Source organism: Lingula anatina, chromosome 4 (genome assembly GCF_051362555.1).
Source record: "Lingula anatina isolate TDL-2025a chromosome 4, LinAna3.0, whole genome shotgun sequence".
In the NCBI taxonomy this organism is placed as follows: Eukaryota; Metazoa; Brachiopoda; class Lingulata; order Lingulida; family Lingulidae; genus Lingula; species Lingula anatina.
This window is the reverse complement of record NC_141770.1, coordinates 22,181,260-22,207,534: the sequence shown is the minus strand read 5'-3', so window position 1 is coordinate 22,207,534 and position 26,275 is coordinate 22,181,260. Positions and strand designations below refer to the sequence as shown.

Sequence of the window (26,275 nt, the reverse complement as noted above, 5' to 3'; positions counted from 1 at the left end):
ACAGAATCCAATATTACCGTTCAAAGAAACAAAAATTAATGATTATAACTTTGTGACCTTCACAGTAGTGAGTCTGACAGTACGTTTTTGACCACATCCTTGTGACCGCCTTTGCTTATGATTTATTTTAATAACATACCGTTTTACATTTGCAGGAAGAATTCATGAGACTCTACACCCAGTTGGAACTCCTCAGACAGAAAAACATGAAACTCGGCAATCCACATCTGTCGTACAAACTGAACGCCATGACGTCACTGGCCAAGACGGAGAACGCCGAGTCCATGCCTTCATCACCAAATATACTCACTAAAAAATCACACGTTGTTATTAATTTGGACGATTTTAAAGACGCTACCGCCGTATAATGATTGTAATAAACGTTTTCCCTCTATTTTTTTCTTTTTGCAGTTGCAAGTTTTCAGTGACTACCGCTTTAAAATAGGTAGCGGAAGTTGGTTTAACTTAAAATGTTGAAGGGCCACAAATGTTCAACTTTTAAACTCTCATAAGTATATTAATTGAAAATCACGAACTCTGACACATGTACATATAAATATACATTAAAAATGTTTTCTTAAATGCTGGGTTTACGATCGAGCTTGCAACTGTAACAATTCCGAAACCAAGCTCTTACATGTACTGTACACGCACAAATGCGTTTTAATCTTACGAAACGAAATTCAGTTATGTTTTAAAGTACGATCAACGAGACAGTTTCCAACGTCACACATGTACACGCTCGCTTTTGTTGACTTCACCCAGTTCCCAGTAATGGAGCTAATGGAAAAGACCCCTTAAAAGTCACATGGTTGAATATTTTGATATTGCTGTGTTCTAGGGAATTATGGCATCAGAAACCGTATTTTACTGGTAATTGAAATGAAACAAAATACACAGTCTTCCGCTATATCGATAATCGCAATTATAAAGAATGAAAGACACTTTTTTGATGGACACAAATACAGACAGAAAGAGAACGAGAAAGATAGTGTCTACAAAGATAATTCATGCTGTCAGTTTCACTAGCCATTCTGGTAATCTTCTCCGTACATCGCGAGCAAAAATGTTTAATAATTAATTCGTTTATTTATTGTTATCATGACAAGTGCGATTTGATTAAATATCTATCTCTTTTTTTCACATTGTTATTGATGAGTAAAGCACGAGAACTGAACGAGAGGCATTGTAAGTAAGATTGCGACAAACAATTCTGCTTCTCTGTCACAATCACACTATTAGTCTTTACTTCATGGCGGGTCAAAGAGCTCACCAACTTAAGAGCTTGTCCACGAGAGAACCAGCCCAGGGTGGCAAGGTGGGGGTCAGCAGATTTCAACCAAATTTGTTGTATGGAGGCATATTAGGAAGTTATTCATGAGTTAGGAAGGAATCCCAAAAATATCATTTCTTCAGAGAATTATAGCCTATTATAAGTCATGGTTTATGTAGCCTCTTTGAGACTCCATTTTTACCTTGGAAAAATAATGTTATATTTTGTGTAAATTAAACAAAAATGGAGAAAACTAAAAAATATTAGACCTTACAGACATTGAAAACAATCATTTGGCTTGCCACAGATATATGTAGAATTCAGATAAGACCCTGCTTGGGCGAGCCACACCCATTTATAACACCCCTCCCCCCAAAGTCCAATTTTGATACTACCATCTTCAATTGCATATATCTCCATCTTCACAGGGTTTACAGCTATAAAACTGCATGAATATTTTAGGCAGATATGGATCACTCCAAATCAAGTTTCAAAAGTTACTGCTGTATTAAAACAGGTACTGAAAAATACCCCCAAAGTTGGCCATTTTTAAGGCAAAAAATCGTGGTGGATTCATTCAAGTCTATGTAGACAATGGGTTTGATTAATTTATTAAATCATTTTTCTCTACAATGATGTTACTAAATTAATAGGGCTGGTGAGCATGGAAAGTGGATGTGTACTAATGAATATCAGGTCAGTGGGTCGTATATCAAGGTCACTGGGCTTCATATTTGTAAATTGCCATATATGGACTTTTTAATTTGTATGGACAAAAAGTTTAGAGGAAATAAATCTTAGATTCTGTTACTTTGGATAGGCACTGGCAATTAACTTGAGAGTTTACATGATAATTTTAATATATATATATATATATTTTTAATATCATCAATTTGGTGAATACAAATTAAAAGCTTAGTTTAGTAGCGATTTCTTTTTGGTGCAATATTTATTATATAGAGATCAGGATATGCCATAGTATTTATAAGAGCAAAGCCAGAACAAATCTTTTTAATTATCAAAAGTTTTTTTTAATCATCCACACCACATTTTGGTGACTATTTATGAGCATACAGTAACTAAAAAATTATTCAATTTAGTTTATTGTTGTCTCAGATGAATAATTACAAATAATAAAAAAAAAATCACAAAACTATAATACAGCAATACATGCAAAGCAGTGCAACATTAGTTGTGATCATTACAAACTATATCATAATGTAGCAAAACAAGATACTTTTCTATTCAAAAAGCAAAACTAACACAACTGCAAAATATATCCTGGTGTTATGAAACATCTTTGCAGTTTTATATCAAACATTACAGCTCATAACATCAAAGTTTTTTTTTAATACATTCAAAAATAACTGCCGATTTTTTCTTCCTGAATAGTCTGTAACCCTCTTTACTGACATTTCAATCTCATCTTCATGCTCACAAATGCTAGGTTCTGCTGGCCTGTTTCTTGTGCCCTTCTAAACTGCTTCAGTAAAAACTCCTTTACTTTATTTGAATATAGTTTCAAAGGTTTAGATGACTTTAAAGCTCATCCATTGTGTATCTCAGTGAGATATTCAAGAGGGTGGAGTTCTCTCATAGCTGATGTGCTTTAAGTTCTTCTTTAGTCAGATTGTTGGCCCACTAGACTTTAATTTGATCAAAATCTGTTTTTTTTGGCACATTTCATAACTGTGGTCTAAAAAAAGGACCTTACAATTACTCTTCAGTCTTGGTAGCAAAAGATTTCAGAGAAGACTTCTCTGGACAAGAAAAAATGTCCTTGTTTGTGATCTTGCTTGGTATAGTCCCAGTTGGCATATTTGCCTCAGAAAAACCCAAATTAACTTTAACATCAGTATCACTCATGTTAAAACTGCTCAAGGAAGGGAGACACCTTTTCTCATGTTGTAGGAATCAAGAAGGCTAAATTGTTGTAATTGGACACTCCAGTCCACGCAGGTTTGGAAGATGTCTGTCTAGCTGGATGTAGAAAATGGCTCCAACTGCAGAAACTAGGGCCTCATGCATCTCCTCAGCATTTGTTATATTGTGGCTTTCATTTACATACATGCCTTTCTACAACAGCTGTCATTTCCACACTAGTTTCAGTTTCTGCAAGGCTTTGGACTCTTTTGCTGACCATAAGATCACTGTATGTCAAATAACACTTCTCAAATATGATTGAAATATAAATATAGCTTACTATAGACACATGAAAACACTTATCTGAAAGTTAATTGATACATTGATGAAAAATAAATTATTATCCCATTTGTCCATGTTTTATAAGTAAGGCATGGTTTCGAATATTAATTACGATGAGCCTAGCAATTTTGCCAAGACCAGCCCTAGCTTCAATCTAATTCCAATTGTTACCCTTAAATTTATTTTACCCAAGTACCATTAAACCTACATAAATACCCACACAAATATAGCTTAATAGATAAAATTATCACAGGTCCTTAGGCTGCAATTTCATTATTTGAAAGGGGGCATTATTCTTTTTAAAAAATGGACCGTTTACCATTAAAAAATTACACCTAGATCATTTTTCCGAGTGAACTTTTTTTCCTGGCTTTTAGCCTGTATTAAAATACAAACAAACCCGTTTCTTACCTGAACCAAGTGGCACCAGTACATTCAAATGGCTTTTTTGTCTACACTGACATCTGCAAGTTAATCCCATGACATATTTCGTTATAGGCTCGTTTTTCCCTGTGTGGATGGTTTCCAGCACAAACCAAGCCCATATCCCAGTGCTGGTCACATGGTGTAACCCATTCATTCTCCCAAAGATACTTGGAAATATCCAATTGCGGTCATCGGAGACAAAAGAATCCACACCTGACAAGAATCAGTTTGCTTTCGTAACTCTCGCTGTTTTGCTTCACGTAAACGCGACGAAGATGACTGTTAATATTTCTGTTGCAATTTTTCAATACACTACATGTTTTTTGATATCTGTAGACAGAGTATAAACCACATGGGCAAGTTGTAGAACAGCAGTAAGTTTTGATTTCACATATAAATAGATTAATGAGTTATCTGTTAGTCCTGAACACGCTTTACCCCAAAGACCTGTGAAGATGAAGATATTGTCAAAAATAGAAGGGGGGTGTTAAAAGCATGTGGTTTGTAGGCCTGAGAAAAACGCTTGGTTTGTTACCATGGAAACAAAGAGAGTGAAAAAAGTGTATATCATTTTAATCCCCTATCTTTAGGTTATAATATATCACCAAACTAAATTATTTAGTGACACCTGTATAAACTTTAAGGCCAATCAATATAACCCTGTTTTTCAGAAGAATTTTTGGTTGATAAACCCCCCCAAATTGTCACTGGCCATATCTCTGTAAGTAGGGATTTTTTTCAGGAAATATTGCAGCCTCAGATATTGTTCATATAAAGGTTCAAACACACCAAATATGATGTAAATCCGTTCACCCCCACCTTGCCGCATTTTCTACATTTGGTCTGGTTTTCTCGTGGACACGCACTTAAGTACAAAACAGGTAGCACGGTGCTGAGCTGGTTCTCTCTCAATTACAACACATATTAGAGATAATGAGAATTAAGGGACTGCACTAGTTCATGTTCGTATGCACTTGCGTGATACCATTGCCCTAAGGGCTTTTTAAACTATTAAATATGACCATCCCCCAGTTGTTAGTCGAAAGACGGTCTTTGCTAAGACTGTATAAAACTTAGCCGATACCTGAAACATTTTCTAAAAGACCGCTTATCTCATGTTTTTGATATTTCTACTAAGCCATGTTGGATTTAAGGGACTGAGAACAATGCATACCGTCAACTTACCTGTCTCAATGTTGCAATTTTGGAAAATATCTGCACCGTTCAACTGTTTGAAGTTTGAATGCAATCCAATTTAAATCTGTAAGCGCGTGGACAAGCCTTCATTTTAATTAAAAGCTTTAAGTTAAAACGCCATGTAACATTGTAATAAGGATTCATGAATGTACATGTTGTGTACAACAACAGCTGTGAAACCATTCATTACAAAAGAATCTTATAATTTTGTAGTAGTAAAGTAAAAGACAAATATAATAATACTAATAGTAATAAAATGACCCCTCCCCCCCCAAAAAAAAAAAAAAAAAAAAAAAAACATTATGAAATGTGAGAAAAAATTCTAGCGCTGTCGTGTTATTTATGTTTTGAATGATGCACTTGTAATTATCCACGAGTTTATTGTGATAAAATTTGTCTTTTAAAAAACTGGTTTGTTTTATAGAAATAAACAGTACTTGTTGATAAGTTTCAGAGGATATAATTATATCCAAAATGAACTCCAGTTATCCCAACACAAGAAAATGTAAATATTTGAATATCTATCTATCAATCGGACCTTATTTGATTATCCCTATTCTTTTTGTGGAAAGTTGTTTTTAAAAATCCGCGCATGAACTGATTTAGGTGAATATATCAAGGCGCTTCTCGAACTTACTTGTGAAATAGAGTTATGAAAAAGAATTACCCAATTTTCCTGACAAGCACATCAAACAGTTTGACCAACGGCTGCATATAAAGCAGTTGGTTAGGTTGTACACTGCATTCTGGGTTTCGACATTTTCCCCTCTTTTAAAGGAAACTGCCAGAACAATCTCAACAGCGCTATAGTATTGTAAAATTGCGAAACACCTAAAGCAGTGCTGGCAACGGCTACTATACAGGCACTAAATCTCCTTTTTTAAAACTTGCGATTTAGATTTCATCAGTGGAAGCGTTTGGTTAGGATACGTGCTTTTTAAAGGTTTTCTCTCAACTTGATATCTGCCTGTCAAACATGAAACTCGATATAAGGCTTCGATCTGTTCATCGTAGGCTTTTAGACAACCAATGAAGATTTTGTGGTGATACCTTGGATAGGCAACGTGGTACGAGCAGCAACCATTGATATCTGACGTCTTCACAAAGATAGTGAATTGACGAAAAACGCACCGAGTCTTGAAGACAAGTTTATTTTCAAGTTAATAATCTTAGTTAATCTGTAGTTAATAATCTTATAGACAACAGACAAAACCATACAGAAGGACCCAGGGTTTTTGCTACATGTAAGAACGGGGAAGAGGCAAAAATGAAAAGAAAAAAGCCGAATGAAGCAAGACAAATGTAAAACGGAGACTGAGCAATCTCGCCTTTATATATATGGTGCATGGATGGAATGAAGACTTGCTTTTATTTCCTTTCCCTTTCGTTATGGTATTTTGTTTTTAGTAAACTAAAGAAACTAAGAGGGGATGGGACTCGTGACCGTAGTGCTCTTCCCAGGATCCAACAATGCTCCTGGTCTCCACGTAGTCAAAAAGTGCAGAAAACACAGAGATACATAATGATAATGATGATGGAACCTTGTTGAGACTTTGAAAACCGCTGGAGAATAAAAATCCTCTCATTTAGAGCTCAGCTTCATCGAACTTCAAAAAGTTAATATTAACAAAATGCACCTCCTGACACTCGTATATAGTCCTCAAAGTCTGCGTAGATTGAATTCGCCGATGAAAATTTGTGAAGTAAATACGAAAGCCCTGCTTATAAAGCATTTCCAGCATTCTTGCCCTTGTTTGGCTTGGTTTGTCCTGGAATTTTATCCCCAGTTGCTTAACACGACTAAGGCTGCCTTCTTGAATGGCAGTAGGAATGGCGTCCCAATGATTTGCCTCTAGGTCCATTTTAACGTAGTCTAAGACCCTCTGGAAGCAATTAAAACAAGTATTAGACGTCGGACAGTTTAGTAACCCCATTTTTGTACATGTAAGTCAATTCTTAGTCGTTTTCCTTAAAGATATAAATGCATTTGCATACATATGTGGAACATGGTCTTAACGCCTTTGCATGTATTCTACTTGAAATCATGCATGTCTCACCTGTTTACGTTATGACTGCACAGGCCCGTAGCCGGGGGGGGGGGGGGGGGGGTTCAGGGGGTTCGAAAGAACCGCCCCTTTTGTCAGGAAAAGGTCCATTGTGGGTAAAATTTGATCTAGGTACACATAAGTTTCATTGTAAAAGGTCCACTTTTTTCAGAAAAAGAACCCCCCTTTTGAATTTGCTGGCTACCGGCCTGCTGCAGCATATGCACCGAGAAAAAGATGCATATTGCCTGCGGACTGCAGCATATGCACCAAGAAAGGCACATGGTTTTTTAATTGAAATGTAATTAATACAAATGGCATAAAGATGATAACATAAAACATTTTAGTAGTAAAATAATGTTCATGATGTATGAAATAAATGGGACTTACGTTTTCCTCACCCAACTTTGTCATAATAGCCCCTAGTGTGGCAGTTTTCTGTTTACTGTTGTTTTCACCTGACAACGCCAACGAATGAAACCAGTTGTTAGGCATCCGTTCTTTTTCCGGAAATTTCATACTGAAAATTATATGTAAATGATTACACACATGACATTTGTTGCTTGGTTATGAATTTTTGATTAATTTTCAAACAGCAACCTTATTCAGTCACCAGGCACAGAATAAACAAATCAAATGGGTTGCAATAAGGAGAGATTCAACTGAAACTAAAGATGTGGGTTATGTGGTGATTGCATGTCGGCTTTTTAAAACGTTTAATACATGTTCCTTGCTGTACAACATACAGAAGGGATTAGCAACATATTTCAAAGCAGCTTAGCCTTGTACTTCTCCTATATTGTCTGAATACGCACAAATGCAAAATATGGATCCTTTTCTTGTCAGGTAAATGGACACAATAAATATAGAAAATAATAATACTGAACTGTCAAAACTGTCAAAAAAAAAAAAAAAAAAAAAAAAAAAAAACTCATACATTTTCTCTTAAAATTTAAAGCCACATGTGGGTGAAACTGATTCACGCGTAACCGATGTGACTTAAAATTGGATAGAGCAGAAAGCGTTGAAAACATGTTTATTAACATCACTGCGACAAAAGTAGATAGCCTAAATGTCTGTATTTAAATAAATGCTGTGGTATCGTTTAATAACAGACTAGGCCTAAGATTATAATCTAAGATAATAAATACACACAGAGACTTGTTAATGTAACTTACCTAGAATCAAAAGAGTGAACCGTACATCCCTGGTTGAGCATGAAATCGTCAAATGACCAATCGCCATGGATTCTGAAAATAATAATAAAGAAACATAAAATAGTGAATGGAAAAAATTAACAACCAAACGTGCATTTTGAAGCCAACGTACAAGTCATTTCTTGTTTATCTGTGTGCTTTGCACATCTTTAAATTATATGAATGTGAATTAGAAGCATTTAAATCAATTTGAGATATGTAAAATATGTAAAATCTTACCCGAAGGAATACACCAAGCACTTGTCTTTGACTAGATCGTATGGCGGATCTTGACACAGCTCCCAGCTGTCATCTATGTAGTCGACTTTTCCTGCTGGTTCCCGTCTACGGCAGTCAAACTGAATTCGAGCGAGATACCTTTAAGGGAAAAACTGACAGGCTTAGTAGGGAGTCTTTTAACTGTGCAACAATTGGCGGGGACGCTATATATGTACTCTCCTTCAAAACAAAATTAAGCATGCGAAGCTTTCCCCACAAAAGCTTGTTGCTCCATTAACAAATCTCTCCAAAAAGTACCATTTAAACAAGATTACAGGAATGCAAGAGCACGCAAACCCCTTTCCCCTACGGCCCCACATCGACAAGGGTCTGTAGCTGTGAGTAGCATTGGGTATGGGGTCCCCACAAAGAATTGAAACGTTGAATCGTGTTTCATTCTCCCTAAAACAAGCTCAAACGCCAGGGGTGGAAAACCTTTGAAGTGCTTTGAATATGTACATGAAAAGCTCTAGCTTGCGAGGCGTTTATTCTATTCCATCCAGCTAAACGAAAGTAAAAAATAAAAATAAATAAATATAAAAATAATCACTGCAACAGTATAGGTACCATGCATATGTAGATTATCGCATGTTAAACACTATTGACATATGCCTTGTCTCTTGGTTAGGAACATCCGCATGATAAATGTTTGTATTGCATTCAATGGACTTAAGGCGCTATGTATTCAAATATTGATTCACATCTTGACGTTTATCAACTCTTCTTTGAGTGATTTTGATACAAAAAAGATGACGTTTCGAACCATTAATTATCAATGAATATAAAACTATACAATCAAATTGGCAGTCACAATCAGACACAGACATAACGATCGACCGGTTTAGGTTTAGAATTCGTCACATTCTTTCTTAAGTAATTTTACAGGTGTTTTCATTGTCCGAAACTATGTTTAGTGAGGTCTCTCTTTTATTCGTCCTCGACACAAAACGATCGTGATGGTCTTTCAATGTTGTGTGAACTAATACAATTTGAAGAAATTAAAAAAAATGAAAATGTCCCAGATAGCCGTTTCACAAAGTAATTAAAGACGGAAAATTGGTATCAAAGTTTGCACCAATAATAGTATTTTTCGGACCCCATATAATTTAGTAATAGTGATCCATAAAATGAAATCATGCGCCTATTTTATAACAATTAAGGAAGACGCATCGTCTGCTTTTAGGAATCAGATCAATATTAACTTCATTTAACTTGGGCCTCTTGAAGTGAAGCAGACTACATTTATAGTCTAAATGTTTAGACCAATGTCCTGGCTAACGTTAGTTAGCTGATTACCTGAAATAATCTCTCTCCAGCACATCGTAGTCCCCTGCCTTGCCCCGCGTACTGGAGGGATCCGCCACCATGTGGATGTTATCGTCATGAAACTGAAAGTGAGGATGGAACTCGTCGAAAATCACACCGAAGTGGGACGGTGTGGGGACTGGAGTCGTAGGACTACGCGTTTGGCGCTGATTGGAAAGGTCTCTAGGTCCCTTTCGAGTAGTTGGGGCGCGCTTTTTGGTCGTTGCAGCGTTGACAGGCGTTTGGCGCGCGGCAGGCTGTCGTCTGTCCCCCTTGGCTGGTTTCTGGACTACTGGTGGTTTGACCTGCTCGTCTTTTGTTGATTTTTGAATGATTGTTTTCTGTTCGGGTTGGACACTGACGGGGCCAGGCTTGGCCGGTTTTCTGACAGTGTCGCCTTTCACAGTCTTGACCTGAGAGACAGTGGCCTTTTCATCTTCAGTGTCCAGCCTGTCATTTACCCTCTCTTTTGAAACGGTTGGCTGTTTTTCGGATTTATCAGAAGTGGAAGACGCAGGGACCTTGAGGGTGTCGCTCTTTTGTTTTAAGCTTGGCGTTGAAACCATGGGTGTCGACGATGAATAATCAATCATTGATAATGTTGGAGCAGAACTAGTCGAGTCCACTATTAGTGGTTTCTGGGATTTAGTTGTTGCCGAAACTGGGGGTTTTGACTTGGTCACTTCACCCGGTGACGTCAACGTAGTGACGTCAGCAGTTACTGTGGTCGCCATCTCTATTGACGGATTTATTACCTTTTCGTCGGCCTCGGTTCCTTCTTGAGGCACCAGTGAAGGGTTGCCGATCTAGAATAATATACCATGTAACTATCTCAGTTCACTTTTCTCTCAGAGTAAGGGTAGGTCACAAAGCATTATATTGGACTGTGGGTATATACAAAATCGGTATTTTTCAGCATAAAAAGTATTGGTTCATTTTGGCCGCATTTACAACCCAAGTTGATCCACGAACTTAGAGATCTGCAGATCAACTATGAACAACCCACTTGAAAGCTTCTCACGCGATCCCCGCGGGGATTCTATTCAGTTTCTATTAGGGGATTATGCTGCAAGCTTTCAAGTAGGCCAGAAATGTAAGACTGCGGATCAACTGGTTGTGAAGGCGGTCTTACAATGACCGAATATTATCTTCCCTAGAGTCTAATGACTGAAAACATTAAGAAGAATTCGGAAATAACACCTTTTTTTGCACGTGTTACAGTTTCCTCACTGAAAATGATATTTAACTCAACCAATACTTACATATTCTCTCAGCGTTGTGTTGTAGTCCTTCCATTGAAAGAACACCCTCATAAACACAGCCACACCCACAAACAACACGCAGAATGCCACCCCTTGTAATATACGCCGGGTCTGCTGTCGCATTTTGATCAAACAGGCCGAAAGTTTATACACGACATGTACTTAATATGAAGCAACTTGTCATCTACTGTGTTCACTATATATGAATGCGAGTTTATATCACGAATAATTTATACACTTCACACAAATAATTTAAATCGTCAGGAGGTTTTGATTTATACGGGTACGTATACACTCGCGCAGATACCACGGAAAGCAGTGCAGTGGAACAGAACTATTTGTGCAGAATAGAAAGACAGCGTGTAAGAAATATGATAACCATGCCACTTCTGCAACATCATACGGATGAGCTAGTCAGACCGAGAAAGTGACCGAGCGTCAGTGCCCTTGTGCTACGGTTTACACACACTCCACATATGATCCAAATAATGATGTGATCTTACATGATGCATTTTGAATATGTGGAATGTAAAGCATAGAAGCAGTCTTATAGGTTATAGTGAACCAAATAAGAATGTGTATTTACTATATAACAGTGTGCCACACCGGTACAAATGTCTTTGGCCAAGGTGTCATGTCACCAGCCCTGACAACCCGTGAAACGCCACGTCTGCGACAATACCAAGTTAGGACACATGCTGCAATCAACTGAGGAAATAGGCCGATAAACTTAGAGCTTATACGCAAACTGAACAGTTCGATGCTTATTGCTCACATCTGCGAATTCGTGGCCATCAAGCGGAAGGGTCAATCCCGGCGGTTTGAAAAAGCTCAATCAGTTTGAGCAGTTCGAAAGGGCGACCAAAGAAAAGGTGGTAGGAGAGCTACGCGAATGCATTTGAAAGATTGTGCTACACGCATATCTAACGCATTTAAAAACCGAACCCAAGATTTTTTGAGAATGTCCGGCCTTGGTTATCTCAACTAACGTAGTTAGTCAGCATTTTATCATAGAGACAATATAGATAATTCTAGCTTCATCTTCCGAATACTGCATAGAATTCTGGTATGTGCTTTCGGGTTGTTTACATTTTATCATTTTTTTATTTCTCTTTATTTTATCTACGAAATAACCACTCAGCCAAAACTTTGTTGGGGAAGACCTGGCACTTGTCTGGTCTAAAATTACCGAAGATTATGCAGGCCCATAGCCGGGGGAGGGGGGGGGGGGAGGGTTCAGGGGGTTTGAAAGGACCACCCCTTCTGTCAGGAAAAGGTGCTGTGGGACGTTATCCACAAGCTAAACGACATTATCACACGTACACGACCAGCTTTGCTTCTCCGTCTTAGCCCCATATGTATTCAAAATTGACAATCGTTATGATTACATTTTGTTTATATATATATACATTTATTTAATTTACCTTAAATTTACAACAAATACACGCCTCTCCCAAATAAGCTCTATTGTACTTAGATTCTTTCTATAAAAATGTATCTTGACATACATGAAGTGCGACAGTATTCAATGTGAGGCACAATAATACTCATTTTAACATATCAACATGTCACAAAAAGATATACATACAACATTTTTTTAAAATTTAACTATTCCATGTATGCCTTCTTTAAACGATATAATCACAACAACAAACCTCTCAGTTTGATACAATCTGTAACTCGAATGTGAAACAGACTATATATTATCCATATATTAGCAAGGCAAAGAAAAATGTTAGTCTCTGCAGAAGAAACTGAAATATCATGAAAAAGCAACATTATTTTGAAATCATGGAAATACCATTAGTTGTTCCTATAATTAGGAATATGTTGAACAAATTTGACCTGATAACTATGTTAAGAACAAGGCCATCAACGAGAATACCGGTATATTTACAATAGCAGGACTACAATATCCGTTATTTATGAGTAGGCCTATATACATCTAAGGGTATAACACTTTAATCAATATTTTATCTTCTTATTCTTCTTTAACTTTTTGGTTTGATTATTTGAATCTTTGGTGTTGTAAATCTAATTTGCTGAAAGTGAAATCGATCTTAACTTAATTGACAGCTTGTCACATTCGCCTGCTAATTTCCTACGACTGCACATACTTCTACTACTACTAATAATGTTCATGATGCAGTACCAATTTATCCAAGAACAAAAGACCCTCTTACAGCAACATCTCCTCCTTCACTGTAATACAAGGTAGGCCAAACACACTCTACTGCATGTGAACCTTCTCCGCCGTTACTCTTATGAACATTCATATCAAAGGGAACGGGCCTGTCACGCAGGTACTCGATGTGCATGGGTGGGTTCTGTACGTTCATGAACCAAGCAATTTCAATGCACTTTTCTGTGAAAGCCCGTATTTTCTCTCGGTCTAATAGCTTTGTAATGTTATCTTTTGTCAGTCCAGGAGTCTGACCCATTGAAAAGCAGTTTGCATGAATCTGAAAGATAATTTTATTTCTAGATTTTGTCATCAGTGCACGGGTGTTCTGTTTCTGTGTGTGTGTGTGTGTGTGTGTGTGTGTGTGTGTGTGAGTTGTGCACACTTGTCTGTGTATGTGTTTGTGTATGTGCGTGTGTGTAAAAGGAGAGAAGGAGAGAGAGAGAGAGAGAGAGAGAGAGAGAGAGAAAGGGAGAGGAGAAGGAGGAAGAAGAACAAGAGAGAGATTACCTTTTTGTTAACAAACTTTTTTGGAAACGTTTTGGCAAATGTCTGAAATGAAATCATTCCTTTTGCAAATATACATATTCTGAAAGACATACATGTATTACTACGTCATCGCTTTCGCATGCTGTTTGAGAAATATGATTCAACAAAATACCATGCAGTACTATGATGCATTAAAAGCACGTACATGTAAGTGTATTTTATCCCACGGTCAGCACTTCGAACAATAGGTTAATACACCTCAGTGCGTTCTGCACACCGAAGCGAAATACTGGTTCAAGTGTAATCATATCCGATTGTTCTAAGCGCTGGCCTTGGGATAAGTCAGTTACAACTATTAGTTGTCAACTGTATGCGATATATAAGTAGTTCTATCGAGGCGCGGCCGAGACATAATTTGCTCTTGCATACTGTGGATGACATGTAGCCTACCTCTGTACAGGGTGGTGTTTGTGACCGACTTATCCCACAGCTGAAGCATCGAACAGTGAAATGGACGCGCCGAAACGTACAAAGTACAAGTGAGCGTGTAAATCAAAAGCAAGTGCAGTTATCCTATTGTTCGATGTCAAGAGTAGCTGTGGGATAAGAACTAACTTTATATCGGCTGCACCTCGCTTAATAGACAACACGTTGATCCTAAATAGAAGTTTATAAAGTAACCTTCTTTCCGTGACAATATCTACTCGGTTTGATATTGTATTATGATAGACAAATGTAAAGCCTTGGTCACAACCGGCCGTACGGGCTCTTACGGGCTGTTTGCGTCCAAAATTTGCGCAGAATTTCACGTCCCACTCAAGTCATTCTTACGAAATTTCGAGTTCGCAGACAGCCCGCCAGCGCGTACAGAAGATGTTGGACATGTCCAAAAGATTCTACGAATAGCCTGCTGACAGCGAGGCCGCAAGCGTAACTCGCTCCCCTCTAGATAAGATGGCCATATTTGATTTCCAATCTAAACGGAAACAATGAAGGCTGAAATGCACACAAACAAAATTTTAGTAAACTCAATAATATAATAAATGGAAAAATATGTAATACACAACAAAGAATTAGATTATGAAATACTGATATATGTAAATAAATGAAGGTCACCTCAGGTATAAAAAGTCCTGCACACCTCATATCAGGGTGAAGTCCAGTGTCTGAGTGATTCACTATATGCACAGTGTATATATATATAGAGAATGACATGTTCTCCATGTAAGTACTGATGTAACATAGCCTTTGGCTACATCTAATATCTGACTAAGTACTCTTGGTAAGCAATTACCTTTGAATGACAACTACAGTATGCTCATTATCCTCTATGCCCCCCCCCCAGTCTTTTAAACATTAAAGACGGTTTAAGTTAGTCTTACAGATCTGCATAGTCCTTCATTTGATTCCTTTAGTCCGGGTTTGTTGTGTGGTAAAAGTCTTGTTAACATCCGAGGGGGGTTTGGAAGTGCTTTAGGAGTTTCATGAGGTGGTTGTGTTAAAGGTAGGCTTCGTGTTTTTTTACACTTTCCATCAGTTTCATTGGGACCTATGGGTAGAGTTGTGGTGACAGTTTTTCCAACCCATTTTCCCATTTATTTGGATGCGGACCAGTCTGATACTGAATACGAACGTGATCTCCAATAGCAAGTGGTGGTAGGCGTCTAGTGTGTTCACTCCAGTGTTCTGCAGTTCTCATATGTCTGTTACGGAGTGCTTCCTCACGTGCTGCTAATGTTGTCTTCCATGTAGGATGTGGTTCGTATCGACCTGGTAGTATTGGAATAAAATCCGTTATTGGCCTTCCAAATATACACATTGCAGGGGACAGTTTTGTATCTGGATCAGGTGTATTACGGTACTGTAATATCGCACGCTGTACTGAATTGGTGTCCAACTCACCATTTGGTCCTGTATTGTTCATAAGCAACCGTTTGACTGTTTTGACACCAGCGCGACAATTGCAGTGGGGAAATGCTACAGATGATAAACGGTGATGTACACCCCAATCTTCAAGGAATTTGCGTGTTTCAGACGAAATGAATTCAGGGCCTCCATCGGAAGCCAATTCCTCTGGGATCCCATAAGTAGAGAATGCACGGAGTTAGCAAGAAAGATGCGCGTTTTGCAAGAGCACGTCGCAAGCAATAAAGGTAACGATTGCAAGTGCCCTTTGCGTGTTGAGTAAGGCGCATGCCCTCACAACTAACGAACAAAGTAGATAGAACACCGGAAATGTGTCGCACGTGCGTCACCTCCACGCCCGGTGTATAAAAGGCGTGCTCACGACGCACGCTCGTGTCTTTACAATGAACGTCGGCTGTGTAACGTGTACAACAATTTTTCAAATTTTCAATTTTTTGCTCAATTTAGTTTATAATATGCCTCCAAAAGGCAAGAGAAAGAAGCTTACATAGTAGAAAAAAGGGAGGAGAAAGAAAAAAGAAAAGAGAAGAACAGGAAGCAAAACTGACGTACGCCGTCAGTACGGCACCACAAACGTGTGAGGCAAGTGTGAATCAAAACTGACGCAAAAGGGCACTACTTTCCCCTTCGTAAGTGTTGAGTGTGTGCCACGTACACAGGAAGCAAGACAAACTCAAGAAATAAGTACAATTTCTACGGCCATCGCTCCTTGCAATTGGCGTCCCATGTGGCCCTTGCGACTCGCAGACTTTCCCCTACCTCCACGACCTCCACGGCCTCCGCAACACCCAAAAATCGCAGGAGACGTACGATCCTGAAATTCGTGCGTCCGGTTGTGACCGAGGCTTAAGACTGTTTATTATAGGGCGGTCGTCCAATCAAACTATTGGGGCGTATGTGACAATGAGAGAGGGCGCTAATGTCGGCGACAGGTGAGGAAAATGGATATTTCAGCCTTGTTGCTAATAGATTTTTTACAAATTGCTTAAAGCTGATTTATTCTGAAAAAATCTATGATTCAACCAACATATTACATTCAATAAGATAATTGATTCTGCTGGTTAAGGCACAGTTAATTATATGAAAATCATAAGTGAATCACGTCAGTCCTTTTGATTTCTATCGCGCCAAATGTGTTATATTGAAAGTCTTTAAGCGATCACGTCTTTCTTAATAGTGTATTTGGAATAAAATAAATGACCATGTCTATTAATATCATTTAAATAAATGGCATGGTGCTGCACTTCATATTTCTTCAAATAACATTTTTTCACCGTCAAATTATGTTTTTTTTCACACACAAAGTCGCTGAGGTGCAGGCGAAATGATAAATGGAACACACACACACACTCACACACACCACTCTCTTAGAAATTACAGATTTGTATACAATTGTCCATTTGTTACGCAGTATAAATATTAAAACTACTTAGGGGTAAAATTTTTGTTAGGGGAGTATAGATAGCAATAATGTCAAGATTAACAAAATACTGGGCAAATATTGTTATTACTTAAAAATAATGTATGAATACGCGCTGTTTATGATTTTATTGAATAGGTATCCACTGTATAAGTCAAGGAAGTGTGTTGAAAAACTGAAATTCATCTTTTAACCAATATGTTAGAATTTTGAAATGCAGCATAACGACAATTATTCGTTTCAATAGCGTGATTTTATATGTGAAATATAAATGTACGCCTTTAAACAGACATGCCAAATTTCTTTTTTCTAAATAGTCGATTTAACATTTTTCAATAGACGGCTTTACATGTAAAGCAAATATGTTTTAAACTTGCTTTAATTCAAAGGAAAAAAGTGTAGCCAGATGGTGCATATTTGTTATTTGCAGAAGTTTGAAAAGTAGCATTACGGCGATTATCTAATTTGCACTAGTGTGGCTTCAAACAAAATACAAGAATTTATCTCTAAGTAGACATAGAGGATTTCTGTATTCAAAGTACAATAAGAAAGATACCAAAGTAGCCAATTTCGCAGCACTGGAGCAATGGTAAAAAGTAGCTTATGCTTATGAATAAACTATTTGTGTCTTAACCTTGCAAATCAATTATCTTATTTAAAAAAATTTGGTTGATTCACAGATGTTCGGAATTAAAATTCAGTAATTACGGATCGAAATTTATCAACAAGGCTAAAATGTCCATTTATTTTTGGCATATTTCGCTGAATTATGCGCCATCAATATCACGCCCCACGGTTTTATAGGACAACCGCTTGTAATAAATCGCCATATACATTGGTCTACAATATGACAGTGTCAACCCCAATACAGATTGCTGAGAAAAATAGAAAAAAAGTTATGCTTGTAGCCTATAATATTGCTCTTGTATGTCGTTGTGTCTTGATATAACCATGAAAAACACCGAACTTTTTGCGGTAGTACCTTACGCAGGTCTCCAAGATCTTTTTCATCCAGACTGCATTGCTTGAACTTTACATAATCAAGTACTGTATCTATCATTGGATGGTTGGTTTTTCTCTTCGTTATTTCACCAGCAGCAGCATTATTTTGCAAGTTCTGAAATGATATTTTGTGATTCACACACTTTTCATTTTTTGTACTAGACTGATATAGGCTGAAGGTCTATATGTGTTTGTTTTATGGTTATAAACTACAAAATACAAACTACGAAGTGGACATTCTTGCTCTAATTGATGGACATGTCAATGCAAACAAATGTAATGCAACAAATGTCAGCTTTGTCCGGAATGTAAAAATAAAACCAACCTTTTGAAAAGTGTTTTCTTGACACGGTGCAAAGGATAAATTGATCAGGGTCATGAGCATATTTTCTATTGAAGACCGTTGATGTTTTGCAGTTTTTTGTGCGACCTCGAATGAAATCTGTAACGCAAAGGAAGGGTGTATGACTTACATAGCTTGAGTTTTTTGGTAAAATTGTCAATTTATTTTATTATAACTATCAGAGTTTTCACACACACACACACACACACACACACACATCTTACTATGATACAAGAAATACATCTTAATGGGACTCGCGTAGAATTATCATTCAGATCTCAACTTTATAAGCACAATTAGCTATCATTATACATCCAAATTGTCTGCGTAGAAAGGCTATAACCCCACAATATTTTTTTATTTCTTAAACAGTTGAAATACCATGCTTAAACAGTCGAAATACCATGATTTCTATAAATCAAACGAAAATATACTCGGAGATGACTACATTAACTTTCTACATGGGCACAAATCGCTAACTTCTTGTCAAAATGACAGGACTTTTGAGACTGTCGCAAATTTGTTAATAGATAATGTGTGATTTCATACTCTGAACTAGCCACTCGACCGCAATCGGGTTGATCCCTGCCTACTCCTTCCCACAGCTGAACTATGATATCCCAACCTCCAATGTAATTAACTAACTTTTGGAACTATTATTTCAGTATTTTTCATAATCATTTCCTTTCTTTTCCTTCCTCCTTTCCTCTCGCATAATCATTTCCTTCCTCTCTTTTCTCCATAATGAATAGATATTTATTAGTTAATTTTTCAGTTATCTTAAGATGAGCACATACTGCTTAAAGCCATTTGCCATCTCCATCTGTGTATACTATCTAAAATTCTCAAAAATAAAAAAAATGTGTTAAACACACACACACACACACACACACACACACACACAGATAAATGTATCTGTATTTGGCAACTGCTATCAAATAATCTCCATGTTGTAGCAAATCCTTCCGTTTTACTCAATACATTTAATAAATGTGCATGTAGTACATGTACATGTACGAATTATATATCATGCGCGACAAATCTGAGCAGAAATAGCGTTAGATTGTGAATTTGTGTCACTGGTATTTTATCTCAATCACTTCATTGATACCCTATATGAAGATTACTTCAATTATAGAACATTTTTATTTCTGTTGATCCTGACAAAATTAATGGTCTTATTATTAGCCCACTGTGTGTTCATTTTGAAAAACTGGTGAAAAAAACTAACATATTTTGAACATTAAAACGCATTACTTAAAGAGTAAGTTTTGTTAAACAAAGACCTGTGCACATATGATGGTTAACACTCTATTTAGTCAACCCTTTGTTATTAAAATATTTGATAACGTTTCAAGTAGATAAATGCATTTTAAAGAGGGCCAAGAACGGCCCATGGGGCCTGTCTCTTTGAGGATTGAAGTATTCCACAATGCAATGCGCAGTGACAAAATATCTTCACAAGCCAGACTCGGCGCTGCTGTGAGGCCGCCTGTACTGGAGGTCAGGAAATAAAAGAGGTACTCAACCTCTCTCAAACTGGAAGTCGGGCAAGAAAAATTGCGGCGTGTTTTTAACGTCAAATTGAATTGTAAATAATACACCATAATGGAAGTTTATAGCGGGTCAGATTGTTTGATATAGTGTCTATCGCAGTTTTTGAAAAGAAAGAGGCCTAAGGATGTAGATGCGCCGTAGTTATAGACATGTACAGTAGTAATAATAATAATGTTTCCGTTGTATAACGTTTAAAAAACGTTTGAAATGTTTTAATCCCTATCCTGTGAATAGAAGGGGCGGATAAACAATGGAGAGCCGTCTAAATGCCTTCAAAATTCGAACGCAAAAACACAATAGTTTAGGTGTAATAACACAAAACCTTAGGCGAGTGAACCCCATGACGCCGATATCTGTGATCGAGCGCGAGCGCGACAATCCCCCGTAACTAAGTGTAATTAACAGCAGGATACATCAGCCAGAAGGTCCCCATTGTTTGTTGTGGCAATAGTATTATAGATGCCACTAAACCGTCTCCCGTAGCGAACTGTACTTTTGTTCACTAGTTTGACACGCGCCGCTGGTTATCTTTTTAGTGTTGCTAAGAAACTGCTAGTATGTTAACAGTTATTTCATTCAATATGAATTTTCCGTAGTCAAAAATTGAACTAAGTATTGTTTGTTTGATTAACATGCATGAGCATCAACCTCAAAAAATTATTATTGGATTACTTTATAAATGTATAATTTATTTATAAACTTACTGATTCAAGTATTTATAAATCATGAATGATAATGAATGTGGAATAAGGAAAGAAACAGCGAATAGCATTTTCAAAAAGGAACAATAAATGGCAGATATATTACTTAGGCTTCATTCACATGGAAAGTCTATTTTCTAAATTCTATTTTCTATTCGCGGTATGTTTAGTGATCACGGTCTGTGCCCTGAATATCCCAAGGCGTAATTACTGGCAGCGCGAGCCAGGTACTTATACAAAGCTGTAATTAACTCTCGGCTGTGCTCGGAGGAGATTCTGATACCTTTACGCATGCGCATTAGGATTTTAGCAAGTTAATGGCGACCGCGATTGCTTTGAAAAATGTGTTTGTCGATGTTGTGCATATTTCGCGTCTGTATGTTTGAGTCGTCACACCTAAACCGATGAACTCCACAGCTTAGAGATACTACTGCGCATGCGTCAAGGTATCAGAATCTCCTCCGAGCACAGCCGAGAATTAATTACAGCTTTGTATAAGTAACTGGCTCGCACTGCCAGTAATCACGCCGCAGGATATTCAGGGCACAGATCGTGATCAAAAAACATACCGCGAATAGAAAATAGAATTTAGAAAATAGACTTTCCATGTGAACGAAGCCTTATACTATTCCTCTATTATAATATTTAAATTAAATGAAGTGCATTGACAGAGGCGCAAGGACAATCCAACTGCAACGTGCAACAGGGGCACTTATGACATTGTGATCACACAATACATGAGAGTACGGTCAATTTACAATGTAAATCATCAGGTAAAAGAAAGGAGGGGGGGTCTTACTATAGCTCGCTATCTGTTGTTAAATGCGACTGCTATTATCTCTCGAACAAGCTTGAACCATGCCCATATAATAAAGCCTATTGAGTCTCTGGCTGCCGTGCACAAACGCCATGTCGAACATATTTTGCTATATTTACAAACAGTGTACACTAGAGACTTGTTAAGAATACATACCTCTCTAATATTAAGAATGTGTATATTTACCCCGTGTACCATTTGAAGATTACACTGCGATTAATGCGGTGGAAAATACAATAGAGGGAGTATGATAATGATAGGGTCGCTAAACGATTGTTGACGGCATATGGTAACTAGCCTAATCCCCTGGTCGCCTGGGTAGCCACGCCCCCTTAGAGTCCTTATGTAAACAAACGGTCTCCCGTGGCGAACTATCCTTTTGTTCAACAGTTTCGCGCGTGCAGCTGATTATGTATGTAGTGACACTATAGCTATCTGCATATAAATCTGTGCTAGCTGTTATTTGATTCATACTGCTGTGTCGGATGTTGTGGATCAGTCCACTGGTTCGTTGACTTATTCTTTTCTGAAGATTGGTGATGCAGATTTTGAGTGCTTAATTATTTACCCTCCTTCTAACAAGAGAAAGGGGAAGGGTGAGAAAAAGAGAGAGTGTCAAATGAAATGGGTAATATGAGTAATGCAATACATTAAATAAAGGCACTCGCGGTGGAAGAAACGACTGACGGTATGCCATTATAATCCGACATGGCCCATAACAGGAGGGATTATACATGTACTTTAAATACAGACTCATTGTTGTATGACTTATATTTGTGCCGACTTCTATTTTACTCTCGTTCATTTCGTGAATAAAGTTTTGCCTGTATAAATTTACTTTGTGACATGAAGTGATTAATAAAACACGCCTGTTGAAAAGGGGGCTTTTGGTATCTAATACAGGTCCACTGTTCAGAAAAATATCGTCGCCGTTCGTCGCCGCTACCTTCAGGAAAGCGTACCCTCCGCTTGGATCACCGGCATTTTTGGTTATCTGACAAATTAGGGCAGATGTCAATTTACGTTTCAGCTAATAATTCTGATTTACTAATATTATGGACTAAATTTGATGTCAGATTCAAAGCCATGGCACAAAGCCGCCAGAGTAACTGTTTAAATTTCTAAACATTCAATTTCGTTTTTCTCCTGATTTTTTTTATTATCAGTCGAAAACGTTTTCATGTTCAACTTCTCAAACCTGTACGTACACTATTCTGGACTATTTAATTTTATCTAACCACGCATACAAATACCACTAACTGCCCCCCCCCCCATAAACAAACACACGCCTCCTTGCTTACATTTTGCCGTTTTTGCATCACTTGTTGTTGCAAACACTGAAGATCTAAGGCACGTATGATACCATTCATTGTATGATAATCTAAGCTAGTTTCCACATTTTTCAGACAAAACTATTCAGACCTTTCAAAACTACCGGTCTCCTCGAGAATCTCCCCATTTAGGGACATATCTCCTGATTCCCCGATTCAGAATAAACACCCACTGATTTATCAGACTAGAACGCGTGGCGATAAAATGTGTCGCTAGATCTTGTAAACACTCAGCGAAATGCACCTAGTGACTATATTCAACGTGTGGTCACTTAATCACTTTCTCGATTTCTTGACGAAATTAATTAATGGACGAATTAATTAATTGACGAAAGTAATTGCAGTAAACAAGGAAGAGGAAATGGTGAAGACAAAACAACGTCGGGTCTCTGTGTCACTTTCTCCCTAAACACTTTTTATGTTGCTGTCAAAGAAAAAGGAGCCAAGATAGCGATCATTTAAACCACTGCAGGTAGACTTCCTCGTTTATCATTTAAATGCTCCCCTCCCCCCAGCAGACCCAACTTGAGGAATGTCATAATAGCTACAGTACACTGTATATCAGATCTTGGTTCAAGTTATGAAAGGTTTAAGCACAAAACGATAATTTGAGGGTATTTTTTCATTCAAGACAAAATTAGGTATCTACGGTGTGTGACAATAGGGACTTCACAAAGCTTTAAGTGTCCTTAATTATATTCCAGTAGCATATAGATTTAAGCAAGCGACGTAATTGTAACCTCAACCTGAGGTATCCCCGATGAAAGCACCAGGATGAACACTGAAAACATGCTGTACAATGACAATGAGTCCTAAAAGGGTTAATGGACTTCTTCGTCTTAAAAGCAATTCATTTCGAAATTAAAAGAAGCAGTTTTTTCGGGGGGCGGGGGTAGACATAGTTTACGTCAGGTAATTAGTTAAAGGCGAGGAGTGTTTCACTATCAAATGTGTATATCATATGTCATAAAAACACTATAAGACAGTGTTTTTTATGTTACGATCTGCAACATTTGTTCACTTATAAGTTATCGCCAGAGGTAAATAGTAACTAATATCGTAATCCTTCTCGTCCATTTATTTAAATCGTATCAAAACGTTTGAAACACAATGTTCATTAATGTCATAATTTTGGCGATTTATTGAAACCATATTTGTACAGATTAGGTTCGCATAAGTTATGCAACAACCAGTATGAAGAACAAATCCCTTTTTAAATGAGGCAAGACACCCTCTTTACACTGATTATAACCTTGAAAAAGACATTATGCAACAAGGCAAAGGAGTTATGCAAAGTTCTTTCAACTCGTGTGTGAATACAACACATTCTCTGTCACTTTTACAAGACAATGGAGGCGAGCAAGTGGAGTAATTACAATATACAATAAAAAGGAAATAAGTTTAGAAAGCTTACTTCGGGTCAGTCCTTTGCTTGTTCGAAGGAAAGAGATAGATATCGCGACGCGACTCCCTTTATTAAACCTTCGTGTTTTTTAGTAAAATTGTGAAAGGCAGGCAACTGTCTTGAGTCGCTGTTGATATTGTTCGCAATTAATATTGAAGTATACCTCCTTCGCCTGCATGTAAACGTGTTACTTTTCCTCATGTTCACTATATTTCTTTTAGGTGGTTGAGACAAGGCGATGAGATAGATAAAAGTAGAGGCTTGGACATAATGACGAAAGGACGTGAAACGCGGCGTCTTCCTTTGAAGCTATGTGCGTTCGGGTAAACATTCGGCCATTGTCTCAGATAAGCTGTTTTGAACAGCTTATTATCAAGGTATGGCGCGCCATGCCCCAGTGAATTCCTTTTGTACTATTGCATGGATAACGCAATTTCTCGCGGTCCCTCGTGGTTGCTATGATACAGCATTGCCGCCATCTTGCTGTTTCGAGCACATAGGCTTGCGTCAACACGTGGAAATTTGTTTCGGATTTTCATGACCCTTTTCCTGTTACCTCATTAAAACGGGTTCTGGCGTTTGTCTTTACTTGTTATCGTTTCCAAGATTGTATTGATCTATGTTGAGCTGATATATAACTGGTTTTAAAGCAATATATCGGCCGATTCATGTGTTGTGTCATTTTCCAACGAGAGCCGATATCGAGAGTAAAGAAATTATCAGTTAGCATCCACAAATTCGAGCAGAAAATAGCCGGTAAAGTGAACATATATATACAGTTCACAGTAATGTTGTTGGTGCCAATAAAGGATTTTGAAAGCACCCCGGGCGCGTTTTTGTGTGTCACGAATGCATTTGCTTTGCCATATTGCAACGAGAACCGATATTGAGGGTAAAAAAAAAATACTAATTAACATCCCCAAATTCGAGAAGACGTTAGCCGGTAATATATATATATATATATATATATATATATATATATATATATATATATATATCGTTCACAAAGGTGTTGATGTCAGCTTTGATAAAGGGATATTAAAAGGCATTACGGGTGCGTTTTTGTATGTCACAAATGCGTGTGTGGTGCCATATTGCAACGAGAGCTGATATTGAGAGTAAAAAAAATAATTATCATCCCTAAAATCGCGCATATTTTAGCAAATTTCGACACTAGAAATATTTTCCTATCGGATCATAGCTAAAAACAAGTATTTTACAATGCAATTATACAATTTTGAATGCTCATTTTACGGCAACAAACAAGATGGCCTTTACCACATAGGGCACTTTGAATTCCTCCATGAACAAAAATATCAAATTCTCATATATCTTCCAAATTGATAGAACAAATTGTACTTATACTTTAAGTCCTTAAGTTTATTGTCTCATCCCCCCGAAGGTTTGCCTCACGTTATCGCTAATTACCTGCCCAGATGACACAAAAGTCATCAACAACCGCGATATGCTCGCTACCTGTACGGGAGGTCACGTGATCCGAACGCACATGGTTTCGCGAAGAGCTCGCGCTAAGCCGATTATCCTTTGATCTTGCCCCGCGTTTCATGTCCTTCTCTCATTATGTCTGAGGTAAAGGTTAATCTAAACAATTACATGCGATTTTTGTGAAATGCCTTATTCAGTGATGTGCATGTACCTAGCATGTTTAAATTCCTGAATTTCTAATTTGTAAAATCCTTTCATAGACGGGCTCATATTTGTATTACTCTCAGGCCATACTCTTCGATATTAATGTGTTACATGGGACTCCTGGAAACCTGAAGCACAGGGCACTGTGAAAGTTAATTCGCTATACGGAGTCTTGTTTTATAGCTGGGATGGACACTGCGAAGTAGAAACAGGCTTTACTTAGCTTTACTCAATTTACGACAGTTTAAACAAAACCAGTCTGCA

At 37.6% G+C, this 26,275-nt stretch overlaps 3 protein-coding genes across 4 annotated transcripts in view; 1 reads left to right on the top strand and 2 right to left on the bottom strand.

Moving 5' to 3' along the window:
- The window catches only part of LOC106163714 (metabotropic glycine receptor), a 78,588-nt gene extending 77,451 nt beyond the window's left edge, over nucleotides 1-1,137 (top strand). For both annotated transcript variants that reach the window (XM_013541379.3, XM_087011389.1), the window contains one exon: nucleotides 156-1,137. In XM_013541379.3, the coding sequence (XP_013396833.2) occupies nucleotides 156-368 (213 nt within the window). In that variant the 3' untranslated portion in view covers nucleotides 369-1,137. The remainder of the gene's footprint in view (nucleotides 1-155) is intronic.
- Nucleotides 1,138-6,236: 5,099 nt separating this feature from the next.
- LOC106156275 (uncharacterized) lies at nucleotides 6,237-11,531 on the bottom strand. Its single transcript, XM_087011480.1, has 6 exons — nucleotides 11,189-11,531; nucleotides 9,918-10,732; nucleotides 8,583-8,720; nucleotides 8,325-8,396; nucleotides 7,537-7,666; nucleotides 6,237-6,984 (listed from the first exon to the last, which is right to left on the bottom strand). The coding sequence occupies exons 1-6, from the start codon at nucleotides 11,309-11,311 to the stop codon at nucleotides 6,688-6,690; spliced, it is 1,575 nt and encodes a 524-aa protein (XP_086867606.1). The 5' UTR covers nucleotides 11,312-11,531; the 3' UTR covers nucleotides 6,237-6,687.
- Nucleotides 11,532-17,705: 6,174 nt separating this feature from the next.
- LOC147762577 (uncharacterized) overlaps nucleotides 17,706-26,275 on the bottom strand; it is a 119,936-nt gene continuing 111,366 nt past the window's right edge. Inside the window, exons 7-9 of the mRNA XM_087011479.1 lie at nucleotides 18,533-18,649; nucleotides 18,188-18,322; nucleotides 17,706-17,711 (exon numbers count right to left, since the gene is read on the bottom strand). Of these exons, the coding sequence (XP_086867605.1) occupies nucleotides 17,706-17,711; nucleotides 18,188-18,322; nucleotides 18,533-18,649 (258 nt within the window). The remainder of the gene's footprint in view (nucleotides 17,712-18,187; nucleotides 18,323-18,532; nucleotides 18,650-26,275) is intronic.

What these genes read in the sequence shown, in the direction of transcription:
- LOC106156275 (XM_087011480.1), bottom strand. Translation starts at nt 11,311, where the DNA reads ATGCGACAGCAGACCCGGCGTATATTACAAGGGGTGGCATTCTGCGTG. An exon ending in CTGGAGAGAGATTATTTCAG is followed by an intron (nt 8,721 to 9,917) that starts GTAATCAGCTAA and finishes TTTCCCTTAAAG; the next exon opens with GTATCTCGCTCGAATTCAGT. An exon ending in TGCTTGGTGTATTCCTTCGG is followed by an intron (nt 8,397 to 8,582) that starts GTAAGATTTTAC and finishes TATTATTTTCAG; the next exon opens with AATCCATGGCGATTGGTCAT.